Source organism: Aedes albopictus, chromosome 2, assembly GCF_035046485.1.
Source record: "Aedes albopictus strain Foshan chromosome 2, AalbF5, whole genome shotgun sequence".
NCBI classification, from domain to species: domain Eukaryota; kingdom Metazoa; phylum Arthropoda; class Insecta; order Diptera; family Culicidae; genus Aedes; species Aedes albopictus.
In genome coordinates, this window is record NC_085137.1 from 426,000,485 (window position 1) to 426,028,130 (window position 27,646).

The 27,646-nt window shown below is 40.4% G+C and overlaps 3 protein-coding genes across 3 annotated transcripts; 2 read left to right on the plus strand and 1 right to left on the minus strand.

The window, feature by feature from the left end:
- Positions 1-6,494: 6,494 nt before the first annotated feature.
- LOC109426605 (cuticle protein 16.5-like) lies at positions 6,495-7,058 on the plus strand. Its single transcript, XM_029871628.2, has 2 exons — positions 6,495-6,509; positions 6,578-7,058. Exons 1-2 carry the CDS (start codon positions 6,495-6,497, stop codon positions 6,938-6,940), a joined length of 378 nt encoding a protein of 125 aa, XP_029727488.1. The 3' UTR covers positions 6,941-7,058.
- A 4,510-nt stretch (positions 7,059-11,568) lies between these two features.
- Positions 11,569-12,570, minus strand: LOC109426631 (cuticle protein 21). The gene is made up of 2 exons (XM_029871629.2): positions 12,209-12,570; positions 11,569-12,146 (listed from the first exon to the last, which is right to left on the minus strand). Exons 1-2 carry the CDS (start codon positions 12,221-12,223, stop codon positions 11,709-11,711), a joined length of 453 nt encoding a protein of 150 aa, XP_029727489.2. The 5' UTR covers positions 12,224-12,570; the 3' UTR covers positions 11,569-11,708.
- A 10,047-nt stretch (positions 12,571-22,617) lies between these two features.
- On the plus strand, positions 22,618-23,434 carry LOC109426628 (cuticle protein 16.5). The gene is made up of 2 exons (XM_019702158.3): positions 22,618-22,772; positions 22,844-23,434. The coding sequence occupies exons 1-2, from the start codon at positions 22,758-22,760 to the stop codon at positions 23,243-23,245; spliced, it is 417 nt and encodes a 138-aa protein (XP_019557703.2). The 5' UTR covers positions 22,618-22,757; the 3' UTR covers positions 23,246-23,434.
- The last annotated feature ends 4,212 nt before the right edge of the window (positions 23,435-27,646 follow it).

Sequence of the window (27,646 nt, forward strand, 5' to 3'; positions counted from 1 at the left end):
GTGGGTGGTTGAGAGGGTTATTAGAGCGGGAGCCAAGCTTATTATTATGATCTCGAGCAACCTTCACCTTAATTGGGCGCCATTTGTTACTGGTAGGTAGGGTAGCACACGTGCTACCAGGACAAAAGACCTCGGCAAGCTTGGCAGAGCAACGGCTTGTCGTGTGAGGCCGGGTTCTACAACAACCTCTTTTCCTGGCTAGCGCGATCTGGAGCACCTCTCTGGTCTCAAGGTCGGCTGGAGTGGAATCTAGTCGGCTAATCAGACCTCGGATATGTGGGGGTGTAATGAAAATACTAGTGGGTTACAATTTATACCATATATTGCCCTATCCAGTACAGTTTTGTGTGGGTGAGTGTGTAGTGTGATGTACTTAACCTATTTGTACCTGACCGTCCGGTGTCTACAGGAGCACTTGGAGGTTCTCAGGATCTGTGGACTGGTGGAACTACGGAGATGCCGAATCTTTCTGGATGGTGGATGTAGCGTTAGGGAGCTGGGCTAGGGCCACTCTCTGAGCTACCAGACACACGTAGATGCTCGATAACGGGGTCACTTCCACGTGGTTGAGCCCTCTTGCTGAACCTGATCGTCGGATCCGGGATTCGGTGATTATGCTGGCTTTGGTCAAAGAGGCTTCCACGATCGCCAGCCTGTTTCCCTAGGCTTTAGCGGACCGACAGGGGTTTACACCGGAGGAATATCCGGGAAACTTGTGGTATGGTGACCAAAACTTAACGGGTCCTAGAGACACAAAATATAGCTTAGACCTAACCTTTGGTCTTCACAGGAACAAGCATACCTGACTCGATATTAATCGTTTCTCCAAAACAACTTCTTAGGAAAATCTTTCCTCTTATAAACTTTTCTGCTTCTAACTCTTCTGTACCAAAACTTTCAATTTTAACGTCCGCTTTGAATGAGGTCCTTGTGGGAAGTAGACCTAATCAATCCTTCAACGATCCCTAGTTCCTCTATCGCTCAATAGACCATCTTTCTTTTTCTCCTCTTTTCCCTATATTCCACCTTATTCTCTACTGAACTCTAACTGGTATACATAATGGAGTTTTTATTGTAGTGTACTGTGGTAATTTTAGTGTACTACATCTAGGGGTATGTGTAGGACATTTATTGAATTCAAATAATTATATACACGGAAACATGCAAGATAAATATTTTTTTACAAATATAATAAACAAATTAACACAAATACACAGACTTACTGTTACAAACGGTAACAAAATCTCTAAGAAATTTGCAGAATCTATTCCCAAAGTAATCATCGAAGAAGTTCCCAGAGTAATAATCGAAGTTTCCAAAATTTCCCAAGGAATTGCTGATGAAATTCCCAAATAAATTTTCAATGCAAGTAACATGGGAGTCGCCGAAGGTATTCCGAAATCATCTGCTGCAGGAATTCCGTACATGATTACTGTGGAAATATAGAAGAAATTGTCTGAAGGGTTTTTCATAAATTATGGAAGTGATTTATAAAAGAATTTTTGAAGGAATTGGTGAAGGAATTAATACCGAATAGCATACTTAGATAATGTAAGTCCAAAAAACGACCAGAATCCCAAAATGACTGTAGAATGTAAAAAAATGTAAGGAACTTCCCATAGTCATTGTCGAATGAATTGCCAAAGGTTTTACTGAAAGAATTCCTAAAGGAATTTCAAGAAGAGTAATTGGAGAATTTTAAAAAGTAAATATCAAGAGAACTGCTGACAATAACAAAGCAATGCTACTACTACTAAATTGGCAAAGGAACTCCCGAGAAAACATTTTAAAGGACTTGCCAATGAAATAAATAAGCCAAATAAAAACCTAGTCCTAATGGAATTGCCGATGAAATATTCAAAGGATGCGTGAAAGGTGTTTAATAACAAATTCAAAACATAATACTAAATCAATTCTTAAAGAAATTGTCGAAGGGGATCCAAAAATATTATCGAAGAAGTTTGTCAAATCCAAAGGAATTACTGAGAGATTTCCAAAAGAATTAAAATAATTGCTAAACAATTTCACAAATAAAATGCCGGGAATATTACCTGAGGAATTACCAAGGAATTACCGAAAGAATGTTTTGTCGAAAACACATTTTTTTGTACTATACCTACAAACCAGAATCGATACAATGATGGTTTTACGTAATTTGCGGCCTATTTTTTCCCGCGACGCAGCATATCATTATACTAAGTAATTGAGGGTGGATCAGTATTTACTTTTACAAAAAAAGCAAAACAACCTGAAAGCCACTGAAACTGGCACCCCCTAGGCACCCCCTAGGAAAAAATCCTACATACGCCAATGAATTTTTATGTTGTAGTCGATTCGGGGTGAATTACACCTTTAAATTACAACATTACAACAATAAAACCTCAATTTATACATGTTACTTTTATGCACTTTTAATTTATGCCCCTTTTTTATACCCTGCGTAAAAAGAGGGAAAGTTACTCAGAACCAATATTGTGCATAAGAATATTTAATAATGACGGTAACTATTGCAACGGCGGCCGGGGGGTGTTTATGGAGATGAGCAAATGAAATCACAGGGTAGTTTCAGGAGGTCTCAAGGGATTTTCGCGGGGTACCAGGAGATCAGAGGGGATCTGAGGGGGGTTTCGAAAGCATTGCAGAGTTTCAGAGAATTTTCGACGGGTTTTGGAGGCGTTACAGGTACGTTTTCGGGGGTTTCCGAGGGTCTCCCGTGCATTTCATGGGGTCCAAGTGGGTCTTAGAGGGATTCGGAGGTGTTAGGCAGTTGTTTTTGGGGGTTCAGATGCGTTACATTGGATCTATTTACGCATAAGCTCGGATTATATTAACCAGACCGTAATGTATCCGTAACGCAATTGTACTCAAATGAGTTGCACTCACGATCTCATAGTAGGGTGCCTGTACCAATTATGGCACTACCTAAGGAAAACTATTTGTACAAAAATAACGAGAAGACCAACGGATGTTACCAATATGTTAAAAGATAGTTTAGTTTCCATACTATACAGGAAAAATATAAAAACGGAGCCAAAACTACTTTTAGTATTTATTACAGCGTGTGCCAATGATAGGAACCCTGTACCAGTTATGGCTACATTTTGTAATTTCGGTTCCTTTTCGCACTATTTGCATGCATTTCTTATGGGATTAGCCATAATTGGTACACTATGGCGAAAAAGGGTGCAAGGAAGCCGAAATTTTAAGGAAAATGATTTATTTCTACCATAATTTGAGCAAAATGTGAACTTGAAATGAGTGCAACCATCTTTTGTGAACGTGATCTGGTGTTCACATTTTTTTTATTGTTGATATATATCGTTAAAGGGTGAAATTCAACTATGGCGAATAATTGGTACTATAGCCATAATTGGTACATTTACCCTATTTGTAATACTTTCCTGCCAATACGACCACAATGTAGAACTACTTTTTATTAAAAGGTGATTGACCTTACCATAATAGCCTTTAGGAATCCTGTAGACAATTGGCCATTATGAGTCAACATCCAGTGTAATCCTATATAAGATGTAATCGTGATTCATACCAGTATAACCGCTTATCAGTATAACCAGTAAGGGTATGCGGTATACCGAATGATTTCGCCAAATACACCTCGAAACGAAATTCCGCGGAATTCCACGGAATTCACCTAGGCGAAATTTATGATTTTGAATTTCGTTTCGTTTCGCCAAATTCTAAAAATTTCGTCTCCTAAAAATAGATTTTGACGAAATTAAACGGAATTCCGCGGAATGTGTAATAAATTTCGAAAACAAATAAATAGTGTAAATGTCCACAATATCTATTGAAGATCTTGCTAATCTCAAGTTACAGAAAAGTGTTTAAAAACCATCTCGAAAGCGAGAGACAAACTACTCCCAAGTTCTATAATAAAGACAGAAAAAATCTCGATTATACTTCTGATGGGCCTACCATCAAGATCTTGCTCAATAGGTGTGCTTTCAACATTTACGGTATGCGGGACCATACTTAATATTTTGGATAAATTTTCTGCTGAACCAAATGCAAAACACGAGTTTAGTTTCTGTCTTCAGTTTAGATTCCCAACAGAAATTTTTAGCAGAGTAATGGCGAACATTAGGATAGGATGATATAGAATTTGGGAAACACTAGCAAATGTTTCCAATGGAACTCTTGAATGAGTTCCACATCAAATCTGTGTGACGACGCGTTATACACGGCTAAACTCTTATTTCTTTTGCTGACCCGAAGGTAGAACTAACATTTTACAAATCTTTTGGGAGTGGTATTTGATCCCAGGTCCTCGGGGAAAAGGGCATGTACATTAACCCTCACACTAGACCCGCCATAGTCCAGATCTATCTGGTAGAATTTTTGGCCTAATACCTCGAGATGATTGTGTTTTATTTTTCGAACTTCAAGTTTGTCTATGCCTTCTGGTTAGCTGAATTAATAATTGGAGCAATCTTGTTAGGTTATTGATGTAATTATTCAAATTTTCAATATAGGTCACGAAAAATTATATAAATGGCGCTGGTAGCAAAAGAAGCTAGGGTATGAGATTCTTTATGGAAATGTAATTCGCGCCATCGCAAACACGCAGTATCAATTCGCACAAAATATATGTAATTGCAAAATTCCGCGGAACTTTTTCGAAAATTTCGTTTCGTTTCGAAAAATACCGAGTGAAATCGGATTTCGTTTCGATCTCACGAAACATTTTTGATTTTCGTTCCGTTTCGTACCGCATCATATCAGAAATTTAATATTTCGTTTCGTTTCGATTCGCCATGAAAAAATCCCATACCGCATACCCTTAATAACCAGTTAGTAATCTACCAGTTTGTTACACAGTATCGTGTCGCAGTCCGTCAGAAATACAAACTATCAGTGAAGCAAAGTGTCCAATAAATCCAATCATCATTACAGAAGAATAAGTGTATCAGTTTTACCTCGATTAAATGTTGTTATCAGTGCTCATTATCACCGCGATTATGATCGTTCAGTGTCCGACAGATTCCGACTTCCACCACAGATGCTCTTGTGTGCGAAAATTTTAGAAGGGATTTTAGAGGGTTTTTGGATGTATTTCAGGATGTTTCAGAGAATTTTTGGTGGTTTCAGAGGCCTTACGAAGGCGTTTTCGGGGGTCTCAAGTGTGTAACATGGGGTCCGATGGAGTTTTAGGGGGAATTTAGAGGCATTTCAGGCAGTTTCAGAGCATGTTCGACGGGATTCAGAGGCGTTACGGAGGAGTTTTCGGGTTTTTTTTTTCGGAGTGTCTTAGGTGCGTTACATGGGGTCTGAGGGGGTTTAGGGGAATTTTGGAGCTATTTCAGGATGTTTCAATGCATTTCTGGTGGGATCCAGAAGCGTTACGGAAAAGTTTTCGAGCGTTTCGGAGTGTATCAGGTGCGTTACATTGGGTCCGAGGGAGTCTAAGAGGGATTTTAGAGGCATTTCAGGAAGTTTCAGAGCATTTCCTGCGGGATTCTGAAGCTTTACGGAGGAGTTAACGGGGGTTTCGGAGCGTCGCAGGTGCGTAACATGGGGTCCGAGGAGGTCTAAGGGAGAGTTTGGAGGCATTACAGGATGTTACAGAGCATTTTCGGCGGGATTCAGAGGCGTTACGGAAGCGTTACGGGCGAGTTTTTGGGGTTCCGGAGCGTCGCAGATGCTTTACATGGGGTCCGAGGGGATCTTAGGGGATTTTGGAGATATTTCAGAGCAGTGCCCACATGCACATTCTACACAAAAATAATAATAAAGCCATATTTGGTAGAATATTTGACACTCTCAAGCAACATACATGTTATATATTAGTTACGACAGCGCAAGTTTTGGTTGTATAGAAGTTAATTTTACGTAATTCTCACATTGTGTCGGAATAACGTCAAATATTCTACGTAATTCTAACATTGTGTCGGAATAACGTCAAATATTCTTCTATACAACCAAAACTTGAGCTGTCGTAACTCTTATATAACATGTTTGTTGCTTGGGATCTGCAAGAACCTTATTATTATTATATTATTATATATTAAAACAGTAAGTATTGCCTGGAATTGATTGACCATAATTAGATTTTAGCGAACATGCGCATAACTACTGCGCATTTGGCCCTCAGCTCCAATGTCATGCGCGCACTTTTTGTCATGCACTTTTTTGAGCTACCCAGTTTCAGTTCCACATTTTAGGTTGCTTCTTAGTTTCAAAATCAATATGCAAATTGCTCTTTTATAAGGTAAAATAATATTCAGTGCAACTCAAGCATGGTTCAATGCCGACCCTCTTCACTGCAAATATTCACTCAACCTAGACACGTTCTTCAAAACCGCGGTAAATTCGATGCGCCTGAACAGGAGAATTCGATATGGAAAGAGGGGATCATCGCGTACACGTTACATTCCATCGAAATGTGCGATATATAGTCGAATCAAAATAGCTTTGAATCTGTAGTTCAATTGTAAGCTTCAATCAGTGCACATTTCCATACTCAATCAATCAAGATGTTCACCAAACTGGTACGAATCAAACTCACCAAAACTCTTCAAGGGTGATCCCTAATGCATATCCCTTTCGTCCTTCCTAGATCTTCATCGCCGCCTTGGCCATCTCATGTGCAAGTGCAAAGCCCGGAGTCATCGCTCCGGTGGCATATTCCGCCCCGCTGCTGGCCGCTCCCACCCAGGCTGTCCTGAACACCCAAAGTACCCAGGTCGTTGGCCGTAGCTACGCTGCCCCGCTTGCCTACACTGCTGCCGCTGCTCCTCCCGCTCTGGCTTACACGGCTCCCGTAGTGGCCAAGGTCGCCGCTGCTAGCCCACTTGCTTACGCTGCTGCTCCTCTGGCCTACACCGCGGCTGCCGCCTACGCTGCCCCCTATGCCGCTGCTCCGTTTGCGTCTCCTTATCTAGCCGCAGCTGCCTACCGTTACAGTCCGTACGTGCTGTGAATCTGTGATCGGAATGGAACAAGGCTGGTTACTGAAAATGTGATATATGCATATATAGAGGTGTGCGTTGAATGATGGTGTGACGTGCGTGAGATCATGAATGGTGAAATCAAATACAGATTGTCGAATCAACTGAGTTAATTTTGTTTTTGTATGGTGATTCTGTTCGGTGTAAATATTTCCTTTTTCTAACGTTCACCAGCTGGGACAGAATTTGTTTCTAAGTGTCCAGTTAGAACAGCCACAATTATTAACTGAGATTTTTTTTTTCAAAGAAACAAGATCCTGAACATTAGAGTATAGTGGGCAAGAGCTTTTTTTGTTTTCGAGCTCAATTTATTATTATTATCATTATTGCTGATGCACTAATAGATATAACGTTGAGACAGTACATTGTGAAAAGAAAATGAAACTTAATATTTTTAAATTAAAAGAAAAATCTTAAGATCCTGATATTCCCCACAACTCTGAGAAGTATTCCTATATAGTTCCTATATAGTATATTCCATATATTCCTATATAGTTTCCTCAGAATCTTTAGAGAGACTCTTCCAGAATTCTGAAGGGAGTTCCTCTAGAATTATGAGAGAGATTTCTTCAGAATGCTGAAAATGATTATACCAGAGCCCTGAGCGACATTATCTAGAAAAAAAGCAAGACTCTTCCGGAATCTTGGTAGAAATTCTCTGCGAATTCTTTCAAGATTTCCTAGATTTCTGAGAAAGATTACTCCATATCTATCAGAAGGATTGTCTCAGAGTCTCCAAAGAAATTCTCCCAGAATCATGTGATTGATTGTCTCAGAATTCTAAGAGAATCTTCCCTTTGGGATTCTCCCAAAATGTTCCAGAATCCTAAGATAAATTCTCCCAGAATTCTGAGAGGAATTCCAAAAGCGGTTCTTCCACTTTCTTGAGATAAATTCATCTAGAATTCTGTTAAAGATTCTCACAAAAATAAAAGGTTTTCGGAATTCTAAGATGAATTGCCAAAGAAACTTAAAAGAAATGACCCAGAATCCTGAAAAGGGGAGCTTAGAACCTTAAAAAGGAAAAAAAAGGAATACTCCAGAATCGTGAGAAAGGTTCTCTCAAAATACCTGGCAGGATTGCCAAAGCAACCTGAGATATATTCTCACAGAATTCTAGGACATAGGATTCTCCCAGAATCCTGAGAATCCTCCAGAATCCTTTTATTCTCCTAGAATTCCCTAAAAATCCTGGGTAGATTCCTTTAAAATGCTGAGAATATTTCTGCCAGAATCCCGAAAGGTATTGCCCAGAACTCCCCCAGATTCCCCCAGAATCCTGAGAGGGATCATATAAGGGGTTCTACCAGATTCTTAAGAGAAATACATATTTCTAAAAACCTAAGCAGAATTATCCGAAAATCTGATAAGGATTCTTTCTGGAAGGGATTATGAAAACTTCTATAATGGACTGCCCCAGTACTATTTTTTTTTCATCTGTATTCACGAGATTTTTAGCCCTGGGCTAGTTTGTCTCGGGATGCACGCTTTACTTCCCTTCCGAAGGAAGAACCCACATTGTTGTGAGCTTGTCGGGAGTGGGATTCGATCCCAGGTCCTCGGCGTGATAGTCAAGTGTTCTAACCATCACACCAGATCCGCTCCACACCTTCCCTAGTACTTGTGAAAGATTCTCTGGAATTCTAAGAGGTATACCCACATAAAATAGACAAATTACCGCAGATTTCTGAAAGACATTCCCTCAGAATCTTTGAAAGGACTCCCCTAAACTCCTGGAAGGAATTGTCGCAGAACTTCGAGAGTGATTCTTCTAGAATTCCTTAAATTATTACACCATAATCTCAAGAGAATCTTCCCATAATCTTGTCAGGGATTCTCCCTGATAACTAAGAGGAACTCTCCCAGAATCCTGAAAAGGGGCTTCCGGGAGCAACTGCTCCAGAACACAAAAAGCAGAATTCTACTGGGATTCTCGTAGAATGCTGAGAAGGATTTCTTCCGAACCCTAAGAGGAATCACAAAATCTGTGCCAGGGATTCTCCAAAATGCAAATTTCTCTAGATAATTCTGCCTAGAATCTTGTGAGAGATTCTTAAATTATTAATAATTCTAAAAGAGAGTGCCCTAGAATCTTGAAAAATATAGCCTCAGAATCCCAAGGATTCTCCAGCATCATGACACAAATTCCCCAGAATCTTAAGAGAAAATTCTCCAGAATCCTGACGGGGATTACCCCAGAAAGCGGAATTTTCAGAGAATCTTGAGAGTAGTACCAGCAGAATACTTAATGATATTCCCCCAGAATCTTTAAAGGATCTAACGCAGAATCCTGAGAAGGATTCCACTAGAATCCGTTTAGGAATTTCTCCAGAATCCTAAGAAATATGGCAGACAATTAATCGTCCCATAATAAATTAAAAATTGTCCATAAATAATTCGAAAATTGCCAATAAATAAATAAGGGTGGAAGCAATAATAAACTATAAAAGTTCCATAAACAATTCAAAAAGCGCATAAATAAATCAAAACTTCCCATAAATAATTGATTTTCGAGCAATAAAAAATGTCAGAATTTCCACAAATAAATCAACAATTGCAATAAAAAACTATATTTTTTCCAACAAAAAATTTCGAACATACTAGATCATAGAACTATGATAGAAAAACTGAAACTATTGTGCAATTTAACAGACAATCGCTTGCTGTCCGAACTCGCTGGCGCTCGTCTGACTTTAAAAAAGGATAACATCTCTGTTTGCATTATACCGGGCAAATTCTTGGATCTGTGGATTGCCTAGAACCGAATCGACACAGTCACGGCGCATCGGATTTCGGAAACTTCGGCGGCCTTTTGCCGCCTCAGTTTCTCAATCCTCAATGCGGCTTCGCCGCATGGTACTTTTACTTTGCTCATTAGTTCGTATTTATTGCTAAATTTTCAATTGCTTTTTTGATGTTTTTCAATTAGAAATTTTTAAATTATTTATGGAAAAATCTGATTTATTTATGGAAAATTCAAACTTTTTTGTTGGAAAAAATATAGTTTTTTATTGCAATTGTTGATTTATTTGTGGAATTTCTGACATTTTTTATTGCTCAAAAATCAATTATTTATGGGAAGTTTTGATTTATTTATGCACTTTTTGATTTGTTTATGGAAATTTTGTAGTTTATTATTGCTCCCACCTCTACTTTTTTATTTGTAATTTCTGATTTTGTTATGGAAAATTATCACTTTTTTATGAGTCATTTATATTTTAGCCAAGAAATATTGCCCCACATCCCTGAGAATGCTGAGAATGATTCTCCAAAGTTTGAGAGGAGTTGCTGAGAATGCTGAGGAAGATTTTCTCAGAATTCTGAGTGGGATCCTAAGTGAGGATCTTCCAGAATCCTTAGAGGAATAAACCCAGATAATCCAGAAATTTCTTGGAATCCTGAAAGGGATTTCACCCTTGGTATGTAACCCTGTTAGAAAAACCCCAAATTCCAGAAATTAATTCCCTTAGCATCCAGAGATTTCCTAGTGGTCTGATAGGTATTATCATATAATACTTCTGAGAAAAATTTCTTCAGAATGTTTAAAGGGACTCTTCCATAACTGTGAGAGATTCCTTCAAAATGCTGAAAATTATCACACCAGCATCCTGAGAGACCTAATTCTAGAAAAGAGAGAAAGTCTCTTCCAATAGGAATTCTCCCTGAATTCTATTAAGAATTTCCCTAGAATCCTGGAGGAGATTACTCCAGTTTTCTGAGATGGATTCTCTCTTACCGTGCCTTTTTGTTTCAATTAAAAAGTATGAGTAATCGTACTTTCTTGTTAAACTTACTTCGGTAATGTAAAATACATACCTGATATGTGAATTTAATTGCTTCTTGGTGGAATAAAAATGTTACTAGATTTAGATTATCGCTTAAATCACATTAGCGCAGTTTTGGTTTTTTCACTATGAATGCAGTGAACGAGCAGAAACCCGCTTCATGTAAACACACTTTAGCGTCAAAATGATACTTTTAAATGTTTCTAATGAGCGTTTTGACATGGTAACAATACATTAGTGTTGTATTGGTGAAATTGAAGGGAGATTGTCATATCATTCATTCATAATATGGAAATAATGAAAAAATATTCGAAGGCACACGGTGAATGGAGCCCCCACGGTGAATGGCGCCTTGACGGTACCTCGAAAAAAAAAAACGAAAGAAAATCGAATGTAAAAAATCGAATGTAAAAAATCGATTCAGTCGATTTCGTGGGGCTTCAACATCGATTCAGAAAATCGATTAATCGGAACAAAAACATCGATGTTGCGAACATCGATTCAAAATTTCCCAACGCTAGTCTGGAGGTAAGGAACGGCATGATCATACGCGCCAACTTGTGACGTGGTTGGGGGGCAAGGCCTCTCAAAATCAATGATGTTCGAGAAATATCGGCGCAGTTCATCTTATTTTGGTATATTCACGTGAAAACTAGTACATTGAGCTGAAAAAAGTTCAATATTGTCCAATTTTGGAGAGCTTCGCCCTCCCAACTACGTCACAAGTTGGCGCCTATGGGCATGATCTAGATTCTAGAACAAGTTATTGGGCATGTGATATCAAAACTAAATACTGATTGCATTACCATTGATTTGTGTATGTTTCGCTATTGATTTTTATTTCACTGCTTTTTTAACCATTATGGCAACAGTAACAATGTTACAAGTCTCACTCAACAATAAATAGTATACAGTCACTGCATCACAAAATCAGTCCCGAATTGTCTCCAACAACTTACAGCACATATGGATAACCGGTGTAGGGAGCTGCGAACGGAGCGGCATAAGGAGAAGCGGCATAAGGAGCAGCAAATGTGCGGGCGAAAGGAGCTGCGGCAGCAGTGTAAGCCAGAGGAGCAGCAGCGGCCAGAGCTGGAGCCGAGTAAGCTACTGGAGTGGCGACCTTGGCAACGGGAGCGGTGTAAGCTAGGGGAGCTGCCGCTGCCGAGTACGCCAGAGGAGCTGGTGCGGCGTAGGTCACAGGAGCAGCAATCGGAGCGGTGTAGGCCAAAGGAGCCACTCCGTTGTAGTTACGAGCGATGACCTGAGAGCTCTGGGCGGTCACGAAGGCTGGTGCTGGAGCAGCATAGGCCAATGGAGCTGAGTAGGCAACGGGAGCGACGACTCCGGGCTTGGCACAGACGCAGGAGATGGCCAGGGCGGCGATGCAGATCTGGAATTGATAGAACGTTTGTTAAGCAACTGAAACTTAAACTGATCAAGAATGAGTCATACCAATTTGGTGAACATGTTGATCGATTTTGATTGTAATGTGTACCGGTTGAAGATTGCAATTGAACTATGATTCTACTCACGCCACCGCTCGATTTATATATTATTTGAACAGTTTTGGATTTTATGAGTTCTTGCATGTCACATTCCCTCCCGTAATCGACTTTATGCCCCATTGCTGAACGTGAACTTGACTTTTTCGGTTTTGTTTTCACTTATCCTTTTGGCACGGATTGGATGGACAGCAATTTGCTGTTTTTGATTTTTTTTGCATTCTCACAGGTGATAAATAAAACTGGACCCAAAATAGTTGAGCTGCATATTAAGTATGGAGGTTTAAGCTCACCAGCGGTGGATCTATGAATCGAAATCGAGTCAGATAGTACAGACAATCGAGATTTTTACTTTGATTTCTTAACTCCCTCGATACATGTATCTAGACGACAATGACAGGCAACGACTTGATATTGGCCCGCACTCCATATCACTGTCATGACAACAGAACTATTTGATTTCATATTTTGTACCACCTATGAAAATATCATCACGATATATGTTTGTTTGGATTCTTTAATGGATTATATGAATTTTAGTAAGTATCATAATTTCAACTTTATATTGCTTATTTCAGTATCATCATGATCGACTTTTCCGTACTGGTTCATTATGGAACTGAAATGAGTTGCATAATAAAAATAGTTGCATGATGTTTATAATGCAACTTATTTGAGCTGCATTATGAACATTTTGCAACTCAGATGAGTTGTATAATGCAAAAAAAAACATTGCATAAAATTGTGTATTCAACTCGTTGCAAAAATCGATTTTTTCAGCACTCTTCGTATTTATCCAACTCGGCAAGCCTCGTTGGATAATGTACAGCTCGTACTGAAAAAATCATCTTTTTGCAACTCGTTGCATAAATAACTATCAGATCAGATCTATCCATCAGTGATCAGTGCTGAAAATTTCATTTCGTCATATCTTAATTCAATCACCTACGGCTCATTTTAGAAGCTGAACCTGAGAATATGGTTTATGAAAAACTTGTGCGGCTAGACCAGTTCTGCAAGAAAGTCACGGAAAAACCGCTATTTTCGAATACTTAAGGAAGCTGTCACGGACTACCTTTGAAAAATGCCAAATGATATTCACCGTGAATATCATTTGAATTTTTCGGAGGTAGTCCGTGACTTTTACTTTAAATATTTGAAAAATAGTGGTTTTCCGTGACTTTCTTGCAGAACTGGTCTAGCCGCACAAGTTTTTCATATACCATATTCTCAGGTTCAGCTTCTAAAATGAGCTGTAGGTGGTTGAATTTAGACATGACGAAATTAATTTTTCAGCACTGTCAGTGATATCTACACGGTCAAAGGACGCTTAGCACAAATGTAGGGTATGTCCTGCTAGCAGAAGAGGCTTTTTAAATAAAAACTTATGCAATGGTGAAAGTGTAGGTTCATTAGATCGACCCAAAATTTGTCCAAATTATCACTTAACTTAATGGTCATTATGTTTGATTGATATTAGACCGATTGAAAAACAGCTGGCCATGCTGTTGCATGAAGGACGCAAAAACTTCCAAGAAAAACCCTAATTAATCCACCTAGCGGTGATGGCGCCTTTCTCGTGCCTTCGAAACCCCATTTCAATAAAACTTGTTGTGTAAAATGTTGATGTATATCGCACTTTCATACAATCAACAGAAATCCATTTCATGATACCAGAAATCCTATCGTTTATCTGGCTTTTAATGTTTGAGCCTCAATTTCTTAAGAAAAAGACGCTATTTTGAATTTGAAGCTGCCATTTAGGATTTAAGATTGCCATCTTGGATGTTCTGGTCGCCATTTTTGGCGTTTGGTTGAAGTATTCGTCATTGATATAATCGTCATCATTGAAAATTCGAAAGCAGTTTTCTCATTCAAAACTGAAATTTTCGCAGTGGTGTTCACTGTACTCCATTTTCCACCCGCAATACAGTGAATACATTTTCACTGCGGAAATTTCAGTTTTGAACGAGAAAACTGCTTTCGAATTTTCAATGATGACGATTATGTCAATGACGAATCCTTCAACCTTAAGAGCCTAAATCTCTATTAAACATCCGCCATATTTAATTTTGAGCCGCCACCTTGAACATTTGGCTGCCATCTTGAATTTTGGGCCGACATCGTGGAGCTTCTGGTCTCCAGTGTTAATTTCCGCATAAAACTCGCCGGTTACAAAAATCGCCGCAGTTTGATGTATCGCATGATGGGGCTAGTTCAATTTTATATACAGCCAGTTATACCAGTGCTGGTCAGTATCACTGAATTGGCCATAACTCCGGAACGCCTTGGCCGATCTGGACCATTTTTGATAGCAAACAATTCCGGGTTTTCAAGCTATAATCCGAAAAATCGGCCAATAGGAAGTGCCTTAAAAGTGAGGGAACTTAATTTGCGCACACACATACATACGTACATACATACACACATACAGACATAATCTTAATTCGTTGAACTGAGTTGATTGGTATATGCGACTTGATCCTCTGAGCCTTTTTTTAGAAAAATCGTTTTTTGAGTGAACATATAGTTTTTTACTACACTAAGTGTACGAGAAAAGCAAACACTACTTCCGAGCTTTTTAGCTTTAGTTATCTAACTAAGCCAATAGATTCCAAGATCGTTTTTGGTAGCAAATTTAATAATCTTTCAAATGCGATAAGTTTGACCATTTTCAAGTTATAGCCAGTTTGAGACAAGCAAAGTAAAAAACATGTAAAGTCCAATTACTACGTAACGGTTTAGATTAGACCATATGCGTAAAACATTTTTTTCACCGGTGTTTGCTTGCTAACGTTCATGAGGTTATCAAAAAATCCTAACTTTGCTGTGTCGCATATATTTGGCCGCTTTCGGAGGGACACCCGGAACTGGTTACGGCACTACCGGCTGTCCCTAATGTGGTCCTAACCTATTTCTTCGATAACCAGGCATCAGGTTATCAGAAAAGCCGTTATTTGTTGTATCGTATGCATGGGTTTGGTACTCTTTTATATTTGGCCACATCCGTCGGGACCCCCGGAGCCGGTTCCGGACAACTACCGGTTCAGACATGGTCTGATACTATTTTCCTGCTAACCGTTCATCAGGTTATCGAAAATGCCGCTGTTTGATGTGTCGCATGCATGGGTTTGGTACTCTTTTAAATTTGGCCACTTCCGGTGGGACACCCGGAACTGGTTCCGGAATACAACCGGCTGTCTCTAATGTGGTCCCAACCTATTTCTTTGATAACCAGTCATCAGGTTATCAGAAAAGCCGTTATTTGTTGTATCGCATGCATGGGTTAGGTACTCTTTTTTATTTGGCCACATCCGTCGGGACCCCCGGAACCGGTTCCGGAACACTACCGGTTCAGATATGGTCTATTATTGTTTTCCTGCAAACCGTTCATCAGGATATCGAAAATGCCGCTGTTTGATGTGTCGCATGCATAGGTTTGGTACTCTTTTATGTTTGGTCACTTCCGAGGGGACATCCGGAACCGGTTCCGGAACACTACCGGTTCAGATGTGGTCTGATACTGTTTTCCTGCTAACCGTTCATCAGATTATCAAAAAAGCTGCTGTTTGATGTGTCGCATGCATGAGTTATGTTCAATTTGATGTTTGACCACTTCCGGCGGGACACCCAGAACCGGTTCCGGAACACTACCGGTTCAGATATGGTCTGAGACTATTTTCCTGCTCACCGTTCATCAGATAATCTTAAATGCCGTGGTTTGATGGGTCGCATGCATGGGTTTGGTGCATGTTCATGTCTGGCCCCTTCCAGGGGTACCGATCCGGAACACCTAAATGGCCATAACTCCAGAACGGCTGGACCGATCCGAACCATTTTCAATAGGAAACAATGGGACCAGATTCCGCGTCGAATGAGCCGTTGATCGTTAAAATCGGTTGATATTTACTATCTAAAAGTGAGGTGACCTTTTTTTGTACACATACACACACACATACATACACACACACACATATACACACACACAGACATCATCTCAACTCGTCGAGCTGAGTCGATTGGTATATGAAACTTGCCCCTCCGGGGGCTCTATCGAAATTTCATTTTTGGAGTGAACATATAGCCTTTCGGTACACCTTGGTGTACGAGAAAGGCAAAAACAAACGACAGTTTTGGAACCAAAAAACTCTGTAACAGTCTAAAACCTAAAACAAAATGAGAACGAAAACGAAGAGGGCAAGAACGGAATGGCGAATTTCCAATGTACCTATGAAGTTTCGTACGGTTGCTCACAATAACTGCAAAGATTTAAAGTAGAATTTAGAACATTCCTTGACTATTTGGGAATTTTTCTGATTTTTTTCTGAAAAATGAATGTGAAAATTCTATGAAATGAAAATTTTTCATTTGAAACATTTTCTTGAAAATTTCTTGGGTAATTTTCTTAGGAATGCATACGACAAATGATTTGCTTTTTTTTTAATCAATTCAGCAAATTTTATTGGGAATTGGGAACTACAGTTTTGTTTTTTTTTTCATTCCTTGGACTATTTTTTTAGAAATTTGTTTCAGCATTTTTTTGGAAAATAATTCAGCAATTCCTAATGAATGTGCACAATGAGTACACAGCGGTAAGAACTTCATTGTAAAAATGTAAAAATACAAAACGGCATAATGACCCAAAGCATTGACTTCTTCTTTTGGCAGTTTTAATGAACTGTGGGCTATGTTTACTTCGGTTAGATGATCGTAGTTTCTGTTCATACTCTGATCCAGAAACCTAGGTTTTCCAACAGGTAGGGTAATAAAGGGGGTTCCAGGGATGTTTTAGACCCGATTAACACACATGTTTTCAAAAGTATATGTAACTTTTGTAATACTAATTGTGATCATATAAGAGTTGCATACACTTTTTTAGAGCATGTGTGGTACTAGGGGAGGATTTTCAAGGCTTCCCTAAAACTCTCTGAATCCATCTGAATCATCCCTGGAACGCCCCGAAACCCCTGAAACGTTCCTAAAACCGTCTGGAGCACCCCTAGAACGCCTCTGAAATTCCTAATTAGGTCGATACAAATTTTATTTTGACAAATTTTATTTTTTCCCCTTTTCAAAAATTGTTGGCTGGATTTTGCATTTTGATGGGGCAGATCTTATTGAAAATTCTTTAACAAATATTTTTAAAGTTTATAATATTTTTCAAATTAAATGCTTTATTATTTTTATACCCCCCCCCCTTGACAAGTCACAGAGTGGTGGGATAAAATGTGAAATAAATATTTGTCATGGCCTTAGTTAAAATGAAAAAAAAAATCTAGCAGATATGCTAACAGTTAAAGTAATGCCAGTGTTCAACAATTGGATCACGTATAAATGCAAGTGAAAAGGTGTCATTACACTGTTTGTCATTATGACAAATATTTGCCATTGAAGTCCAACATTTATCCAAGGTTGCCATGATTCACGTCATGTTGGTCATTTGTTAGACTAGTTTGGCCAAATATTTGTCATGTGTAATCAGGCTTTTAAGAATTGTGCAATTTTCTTGTCATCAGTGTTACACAATTGTCAATTTTTTTTTTAACAGGAAATATCTATAATTGTGTAACCCATTTACACCTCGTCCTTTTTTACGTCTATGCTTGTCTAAGCGACAAATAATTTTACCGCCAAGACAAAGAGCAAACTCAATATTTTTATATTTTTAAAACATCTCCGTGATAAGGAGAAGTGTACCAAAATATAAAAATGTCTATTTTGATTATAATTTTGGCAGTAGAATTTTATTTCGCTAAGCCAATAGTGGACGTAAAATAAGGTTTGGGTGTAGTATTTTGTAACCCATTTAGTATGCCCGTGTAGCTGCCGGCTTAGAATAGCACTACGGACCCTCTGTTCCGGTGGTAAAAGTCCACAAAACAGGGAATCCCAATCCAAGGGGTCAGGCGACCCGTGCTGATGGATGAATGGTTGAGGGGGTTTAAAAGATGCTCGATCATTAACGGAGCCCGTAAGGCGGCATCCGCAAATTTCGTAACGCTCTAGAGGGAGGGGGGGGGGGGGTGGGTAGTATGGCCAAGCGTTACGGGCCATACAAAAAAATTTGGGTTTTCATACAAGAAAGCGTTGCAGAGAGGGGAGGGGGGGGTCGTAAAATGTTGATTTTAGCGTTACGTAATAAATGGATGCTACCTAACGTGGGTAGATCACCTTTTCGGGTTGCGTTACGGCGAAAGATCTTTCAATTAAACCCTAGTCCTAACTGATTCCAACTATGGAACAGCACATTTTAGTAATTAAAGGAAAAACTTTGGTCCTTATAACATTTCTTACCTTGTTGAAAGTGATAGGTCTCGGTTTTGGTGTGGCCGATATGGATCTTGAAACAAGAAAAAATGGGTTAGTATACCTAACTCGGTGTTCATACAGGATTGAGGCAGTAAGGACAAGGGTTCTGATGCATGGTCAATATCGGTATCATTTCTTGACTATTTCGTTAAGGGATCCGATGTTGACTGAAAAAAGAGCGTGCTTAAAGCGGAACTTATCAATCAGCATTCCTTGCGTTGAAAATGACTACTGTAACAAAACCGAATACTTTATAACTTTTCAATAGTGATAAAGTAATACGACATGCACTACACAAAGGACACGGTATATGCCACAATTGATCAAATTACTGGTCGCAGTGGTTATGCCTCGAACAGAAGAAACCCCCATTTAGTAATATCTTGGCATACATGTATACGCATCTAGCGAGATTTACCTAAGTTCGATTTATAATAACATTTTCAAAAACTGTTCAACATTTGGGTAATGTTCAACAATTGGCGAATCATCCTGTTTCTTAGGGATTTCATTGAAGGCATTATTCGGAAATTTATTCAGGTTTAAACACATACCTAATCTAAGTTTCCTTCTGGAAATCCTTGAAGAGTTTCTCCAGGAGGTTCTTCCAGGATTCTTCCAATAATTCCAGCAAGGGGTTTTTTGTATCAATCGGAATCATCGGTTTATCCAATACAGGAATAAAAATCTTTACGGGACTATTTTTTCCGGGATTCCTCAAAGAGTTTCTTGAGGGGTTCCTATGGAAGATTCTTGTGAGATCTCCAGAAAGTCTTTCAGATATTCTTCCAGGAGTGCTTTCCAAGATTCCTTCTGTCTGAAGATCATTTTGGGATATTTTCAGGAATTTCTTCAAGTACCTACCCCTCGTGTAATTCCTTCATTTGTTACTTCCGAGCTTTCTTTCAGGGGTTCTTCCCAAACGTTACGCCAACAGTTTCTTCCGGTATTTCTCCATGAGGGCCTTCCAGGGTTAATGGTTTTTTTTTTCTCTGTTCGGAACATCAACCACTGCGATCAAAATTTGATCTATTGTGGTATATCCCGTGTCCTTTGTATAGTGCATGTCATATTACTTTATCGCCATTGAGAAGTTATAAAGTATTCGGTTTTGTTACAGTAGTCATTTTCAACTTAATCGCAAGGGAGGATTCTGATTGATAGATTCCGCTTTGAACACGTTCCTTTTACAGAGTCAAAATCGGATCCCCTAACGATAAAGTCAAGAAATGATACCGATATTGACCATGCATAGGAACCCTAGTCCTTACTGTTTCAAACTAGTGATCTTCCTTCAGGGAGTTATCCCGGAATCAAAAATACCTTCCGATATCCCTACAGAAATTTCCTTCGGAACTCTTCCGGGATTTCAGAAATTCCTCCCGTATTTTTTTTTTCAGAAATACATTCTAGGATTCCTCCAGGGTTTTCTAAAGAGATTCCTTCAAATATTCCTCCCAGGAATCCTACAGATATTACTTCCGGATTATGTTCAAAAGTTCCTTCCGGGATTCCAGAAATTCTTTGCCCGATTTCTTCAGATAGAACTTCCCATTTTTTCCAGATTCTCTCAAGAATTCTTTCAGGAAATCTTCCAAGAGATTATTCTAGAATTCCTGAAGAAGTTCCTTTCAGGATCACTACAGGTATTCATTTAAAAGTTTATTCCGGGATTTCATCACAAGATTTCTTCAGGGATTCCTCCAGAAACTCCTTCCGGTATTCTACGAAAATTTTCTTCCATGATACCGCCAGGAATGTCTTCCGAGATTCCTACAGGAATGACTTCCTTAATTAAATAAAGACTTCCTACCGGGATTCCGCTAGAAATTCCTTTTCGGAGTTCTTCAAAGGGTTCCTAGCTGGATACATCCAGGAGTTCCTTCCGGGATTTCTACAAGAGGCATTATTCCGCGATGAGTTTATCCAAGAAAATCTGGATGAGTTCCTCAAAAGATTTTTTCAGGAGCATTTGCGAATGTTTTCAAGCGGTTTTCCTTTGATTCACATAGACTCTCGCTCGTGGAGAAATCTCGGACGAAATTACTGGAGGTGTTCCGGAAATAATGTCTGAAAGTATCTCAAAAAGAGCTACTGGGGGAATCTTAGAAGAGAATCCTGGAAGAATTCTCAAAAAAAAAAAAATCCTGCAGGAATACAAGATGGATTTTTTGGAGGCATTTTAGAAGAAACTCTTGGAAGAATCCTTATAAGAACGAATCTTCGGAAGCAGGAATGCCTGAATGAATCGAGACGAAAACGCATGGAGAAATCCCAGAAGCCAAGCCGAAAGAAATCTCAGAAGGAGGAATAGGAGAAGAATGAATTCTCAGATGAATGAATCCTAATAGAAGATCCACGAGGAATCCCAGAAGGATATCAGGAAGAACTGCAGGAAGAATTTCATGAACTCCTAGAAAGAACTCATGTTGGAATCCGAGAAGAAACTCCGGATGAAATTATTAAAGGAGTCCTAGAAGAAGCTCCTGGAGGAATGCCAGAAAGATTTCGAAAAGAATTCATGGAGGAAAGCAATTCTGTTGCAGCTCGGATTACCTCCACTATATGAGGCCATGGGACACCACAACAAATCCAGATCAGATCAATTTCTTATACGCTTTTAAATGCCGCTTCAAGTGACAACAGTCACCCGATGCCTACCCCAAGTGCGGAGCGAGGGAATATTGGATAAGGATACTATTTAGCTCTAGTCACTATGTCTCGAAAACTTCGAGGTTTGTCACTTTTACGTTGTGGTCTCTTGACGGTCTACTAGTTATATGGTAGTGGAGACGCACGGTTAAGCACTACTTCGAGTTGAATAGAATAAAGTCAATGGAGACGCACGGTTGTTTGCCGTAAGAGAAAATGCTGCTTCTCCGCCCCTACGTTAAACTTGTAACCCGAATTCGCGTCGCTGGTGGCGGAGCACCAATAAGTAAGCTATGGGTGGCGTAGTCTAACTTTAAATGTAGCGATAGAAAAAAAAATCCCAGATATGGAATGCTGTTCGGAACGACCGATGGCTTCGGGTGTTCAACGTGAACTAAGTTTGGGAATTTTGACCGTTTCGATAAATGATTTTCCTGAAAATGTTTTCCATGAAATGCATTTCTGAGCTATGCAACCGTCAGTGCAATTTCTAGTTGAACAAAGTAATGTTTTGTTTTTCCTCCTCTCTCTCTCTCTCCTCTTCTTGGCGTAACGTCCTCACTGGGACAATGCCTGTTTCTCAGCTTATTGTTCAATGAGCTCTTCCACAGTTTTTAACTGAGAGCTTCCTCTGCCAATGACCATTTTGCATGTGTATATCGTGTGGCAGGCACGAAGATACTCTATGCCCAAGGAAGTCAAGGAAATTTCCTTTACGAAAAGATCCTGGACCGACCGGGAATCGAACCCGTCACCCTCGGCATGGTCATGCTGAATACCCGTGCGTTTACCGCCTCGGCTATATGGGTCCTCATGCTTTGTTTTTAAGGGTTGTAAATTGATGAGTTCAACTTAACTTTGATCTTCACATGTTCCTACTTCATGCTTCTTTCGATCCTTCGAAGATATTGATAAATTGTGTAATGATTTTGAATCATTCATTAATTCACAGACAGAATGAATGCATGAATTTAATGCTCACTACCTTCACTGTGATTTTTGTTGGATTTACGATTCTATGAATTCTATTTTTATTTATTGAGTATTTTTGGCATACCAAGCCGTCCAAGTGATACGTTGAGGAATTCCCAAAATTTATCCTTGCTATCCACTCGTGATTCTTCATCACAAAAATCGCAAGAATTCATCCACATGTCATTAACCGGCGACGTCCACTATAGCTCAATGCTAGGAATGTCCACTTTTGAATCCACCTTCACTTTCGTCTGCCACCTGAATAACGGTTGTCTAATTTGAATAACCGACCCGAATACGGTTAACAGCAGCGCCATGTCGCGTCATTCTACCGATTATCACACCAACAACAGTGCCAGCGCCGTCGATCATGCAACCGAACCGTAATTTACAACAATCACGTACTTACGCCTGTTGTAGTATCCTCACCACAGAATGGAGCGGCAGGTGGACGAAACCCAAATACTTGATTTGGTATAAAAACAAATCGCAATCAATCGGAAGCTATCAGTTACCCGCTTTCAAGTCAAGTCCAACACAACACAAAACAAATCTCAATCAAAATGTTCGCCAAATTGGTAGGTTACAAGCTTTGATTTAGATTCTAGATCATCCAGAAGTTCTAAAACTCCCATTTCCCCCCTTACAGTTCTTCGTCGCCACCCTGGCCATCGCTAGCGTTGCCGCCAAGCCCGGATTCGTGGGTGCCCCAGTTGCCTACTCGGCCCCGTTGGTGGCCGCCCCAGCTGCTGCTGTTGCCCCAGCCGTGGCCTACACCGCTGGATACGCTAACGTGGGAGATTCCGCCGTTGTCACCTCGCACAACTCGCAGGTTATCAATCCAGCCTATGCCGCCTACACTGCCGCCGCTCCACTGGCCTATGCCGCTGCTGCTGCTCCGGCTTTCGCTCCCTATGCCGCTCCTTATGCTGCTCCCTATGCTGCCCCCTATGCCGCGCCGTTTGCCGCCCCTTATGCTGCCCCTTATGCTGCCCCATACGCTGCGCCTCTGGCCTACACCGCTCCTCTGGCGGCCAAGTATGTTCTGTAAAGTGGAGGAATGTGCGGTACCTACCAACAACTAGCTAGGAATGAAGAGTGATTGAATGAGTTGATCTCAGTTTTGCATATGATGCAGTGTTGAGTTTAAGTTCCCGTTTCGGTGAAACGAAGCTAAAATTTTGCCCGTGATGAAAAGTGTTGATATTTGAAGCAATATACATTATTTATCTTGAACAAATTTTGATCTTTTTATTTTTTTTTTAAATTTTTTATTGCTTAACCTAGTTTACAGCTCCATTGTATACTTGGGTGCACTACGTGAGCGATTACAAGTCCGGAACTGGGATTGAACCCATAACTATCCATTTATGAAGTAAACGTGTAACCCCTGCGCCACGAGCCTCGGCTAAGATGGTTTTATTGTTGTTTAGATAAACATGTTTCTTAAGCTTTTGGCAATGCGGTTTACAACATCTCTCATCTCTCCTCTTCTTGGCGTAACGTCTTAATTGACAAAGCATGCTCCTCAGCTTAGTGTTCTTTGAGCCCTTCATTGAAAGCTTTCTCTGCAAACGATAATTTTGTATTCATATATCGCGTGGCACAATGATAGGGTATGACTGCCATCAGTAATCTCACGCTCCCATATTCATCCTATTCGAAAACAAGCGATTACGGCACCGATTGATTCCGTTCTTTTTGTTTTCCTGCGTACTCACTTCTAACAAAAATACAAAATAAAGAAACAAAACAAACAGCGCTTCAATCCTTTGTTTCTCGTAGGATGAAAATGGGAGCCACATGCTTAATGAGGGAACCAATACCATACATAGATATATGTCCAATGAAGTCAATGTATTGACGATGAATGTTTTAAAGATTTTCGGGTAGTTTTTGGCGTTTACACTAAACCTCTTTTTTGGGGGTGGAAGCTCAGGAAAAAAAAAACTCCTGGGCGCCCATTAAAAACACCACCCCCGGCGAAGACTGGCGCTCGAGCCTAGCTATTTAGCACTGTAGTTGGAGGAAATGCCAATGCAGACCCGTAGCTTCCGGGAAGGTAAGCCCAGCTCCCTGGGTTAGTGGGTTGGTGTCAGGCCCTGCGAGCCAGCCGTAAAAAAGACTAGCACCGGAAAATCAACAAGAAAAGAATGCGAACCAATACCAATGCACAGTGGCTGATTTCGTCATTTTACCGCGCCTAATTAATAACTTTTTGCCTTTCTCGTACACTAAGTGTACTGGAAAGGCTATATGTTCACTCCAAAAACGACTTTTTGATAGAAGGCCCGGAGGGTCATGTCACATATACCAATCAACTCAGCTCGACAAATTGAGGTGATGTCTGTGTGTGTGTGTATGTGTGTGTGTGTGTGTGTGTGTATGTGTGTATGTGTGTATGTGTACAAAAAAACTCATATCACTTTTTGGCAGTAAACCTCAACCGATTTTAATGACCGACGGTTCATTCGACGCGGAATCTGGTCCCATTGTTTTCTATTGAAAATGGTTCGGATCGGTCCAGCCGTTCCGGAGTTATGGCCATTTATGTGTTCCGGACCAGTACCCTTGGAAGGGGCCATACATAAAAATGTAACAAACACATACATGCGACACATCAAACTGCGGCATTTTGGATAACCTGATGAACAGTTAGCAAGAAAACAGCCTCAGACCATATCTGATCCGGTATCAGGTATCAGGTATCAGAAGGCCGGCTCCAGAGGCACGTTATCCTCCATTTGGGACATTTGTGCCATCGCCAAAATAACAGCCTATTTCATCATCTACCTGAGGGAAAAGGAAGGAAAAAGGATTTGGATGGGGATAGGGACAGGTAGGGAAATAGGAAAAATACCCTGGAAGAGGGTACTAACGCACAAGCGTACCACAATGGGTTCAAACAGCGCCCTGAAAAGGGCACTGTAATAACGCATAAAGCGAAAGAGAGCCTATAGCTCTTTACCACAGCGGGTTAAGAACAACAGAATATCCTGAAGATTCAGGTTTCTGAAGTCAGTTTCACTTAATAAGTGTTTACCGAATACTCGGAAACGCAGTTGCGCGAAAACTGGACAGTTACATATCAAATGATACGAAGTTCCATAATCGGATTCACAGCTATCACAGGCAAATGAATCAGCTTGCTGAATATTCGCCATGTGATAGCTGAGTCGGCAGTGGCCAGTCAATGCTTTGACCAGCATGCTGCAATTCTGCTTAGACAGATTAGTTAGATACTTCGCCACCCGTAGAGATGGCTCAGCACTATACAATTTGGTTTGACGACATGACTCCAAACTATTCCAATATTGTCTGTGTTGAGTGACAGCCCAGGTGTGAATCTGAAGCTTAATCCAACACTTCGATATCGGAATAGCTGGCTCAGGGCCAATGAAGTCATGTGATGCTCCAGAGCGAGCTAACTCATCAGCCAATTCATTTCCAGCGATGGAAGAATGACCAGGTACCCATAGAAGGTGAACAGCGTTTGCTGAATTCAGCTCCTCGATTTGAGTTCGACAAGCGATAACTATCTTCGACCTGGAGTTGGCCGAAGCAAGTGCTTTAATAGCAGCCTGGCTATCTGAACAGAAGTATATTACTTTGCCCATTACGTGCTGCTGAAGTGCTGATTGCACTCCGCACATAAGAGCAAAGATTTCGGCCTGAGAAACGGTACAGTGTCTACCAAGTGAATAAGACTGATACAGCCTTAGCTCACGAGAATAAACACCAGCACCTGCTCGACCTTCGAGAAGGGAGCCATCAGTGTAACATACGATGCCGTCTGAAATACTTCTTTCCAGATAACCAGATGTCCACTCTTCCCGGGAAGGGAATTTCGTGGAAAATGTCCTATATGGAAAATTACAAGCAATTGTAAGATCACTTGGAGCAAGGACAATTTTGTCCCAATTCACCAAAAGTGGAAACAACGAGGTGTGTGTTGAACTGCGGTTCACAGGAGTTTCCTCTAGTAGACCGAGTACCCGTAACCGGTAAGTGCAAGAAAGGGCTTCTTGTTTGAGATGAATGTGTAGTGGGGCAACGTCAAAGAGAACTTCTAGCGCTGCCGTAGGAGTTGAAGAGAACGCTCCAGACATCGCCATTAAGCACATCCTTTGGAGATGGCCTAATTTTGATTGGACCGTTCTCACTTCACCCTTTTGCCACCACACAAGACATCCATAAGCCAATATTGGCCGAACCACAGTTGTGTAAATCCATTTGATATACTTGGGTTTTAGACCCCAAGTTGTACCAAAAGTACGCCGGCATTGCCCGAAGGCCATACAAGCTTTCTTGATTCTGAACTCAATGTGAGGTGTCCAGGAAAGCTTGGAATCAAGAATGACTCCAACGTACTTTACCTGTTCAGTCACATCGATTTCAGAATCAAAGAGACGCAAAGGTCGAACGCCATTACGGTTTCGCCTTTCCGTGAAAAGAACAATAGATGTTTTACTCGGATTAACCGAAAGGCCATATTGGCGACACCAACCCTCAACTACCTGAAGGGCGTTTTGCATCAGGTCGAAAAGGGTGCTGATGCACATACCAACTAACAATGTTAGGTAGTCGTCGGCAAAACCATAAGTAGGAAAACCGCTATTATTGAGTTGCCTCAATAGCGTATCTGCTACGAGATTCCACAAAAGCGGTGATAAGACTCCCCCTTGGGGGCATCCACAAACACTCAATTTCCTAATCCCTGCTAGACGCAATGTCGAAAAGAGATATCGGTTTTTGAGCATTTGGTGAATCCAATTGGAAATCATTGGAGATATACCATGACTCCGTGCGGCTTCCAATATGGCATCGAAAGGCACGTTGTCAAAGGCACCCTCGATATCTAAGAAAACACCCAAACAAGATTGCTTTTGAGCGAATGCTTTCTCGATATCGTAAACAACCTTGTGTAAAAGAGTCACAGTGGACTTACCAGATTGGTAGGCATGTTGGTTCACATGAAGAGGCACGTTGGCCAGATGAACATCACGGATATGATGATCCACAATGCGTTCTAAGCATTTCAGAAGAAAAGAGGTCAAACTGATAGGTCTGAAACTCTTTGCTTCTTCATACGACGCACGACCCACTTTCGGAATAAACTTTACAGTAATATCCCTCCAGGATTTGGGAATATACCCTGTAGCAAAACTGCAAACAAGTAGTTTTTTCAAAACATGTTTGAAATAATCAAATCCCTTCTGAAGCAAAATAGGATAAATCCCATCTGCCCCAGGAGATTTGAAAGGAGCAAAGCTATTAAGAGCCCACTCAATCGATTCTATAGTTACAATACTCCGAGCCGAAGCTAAAGAATCATAACTACAAGAAAAGACATCAGGATCATCCGAAGATGTAATATCCACACATCCAGGGAAGTGTGTGCTGAATAAGCATTCCAGAACTTCCTCATCAGAGGAAGTCAGATCGCCATTTG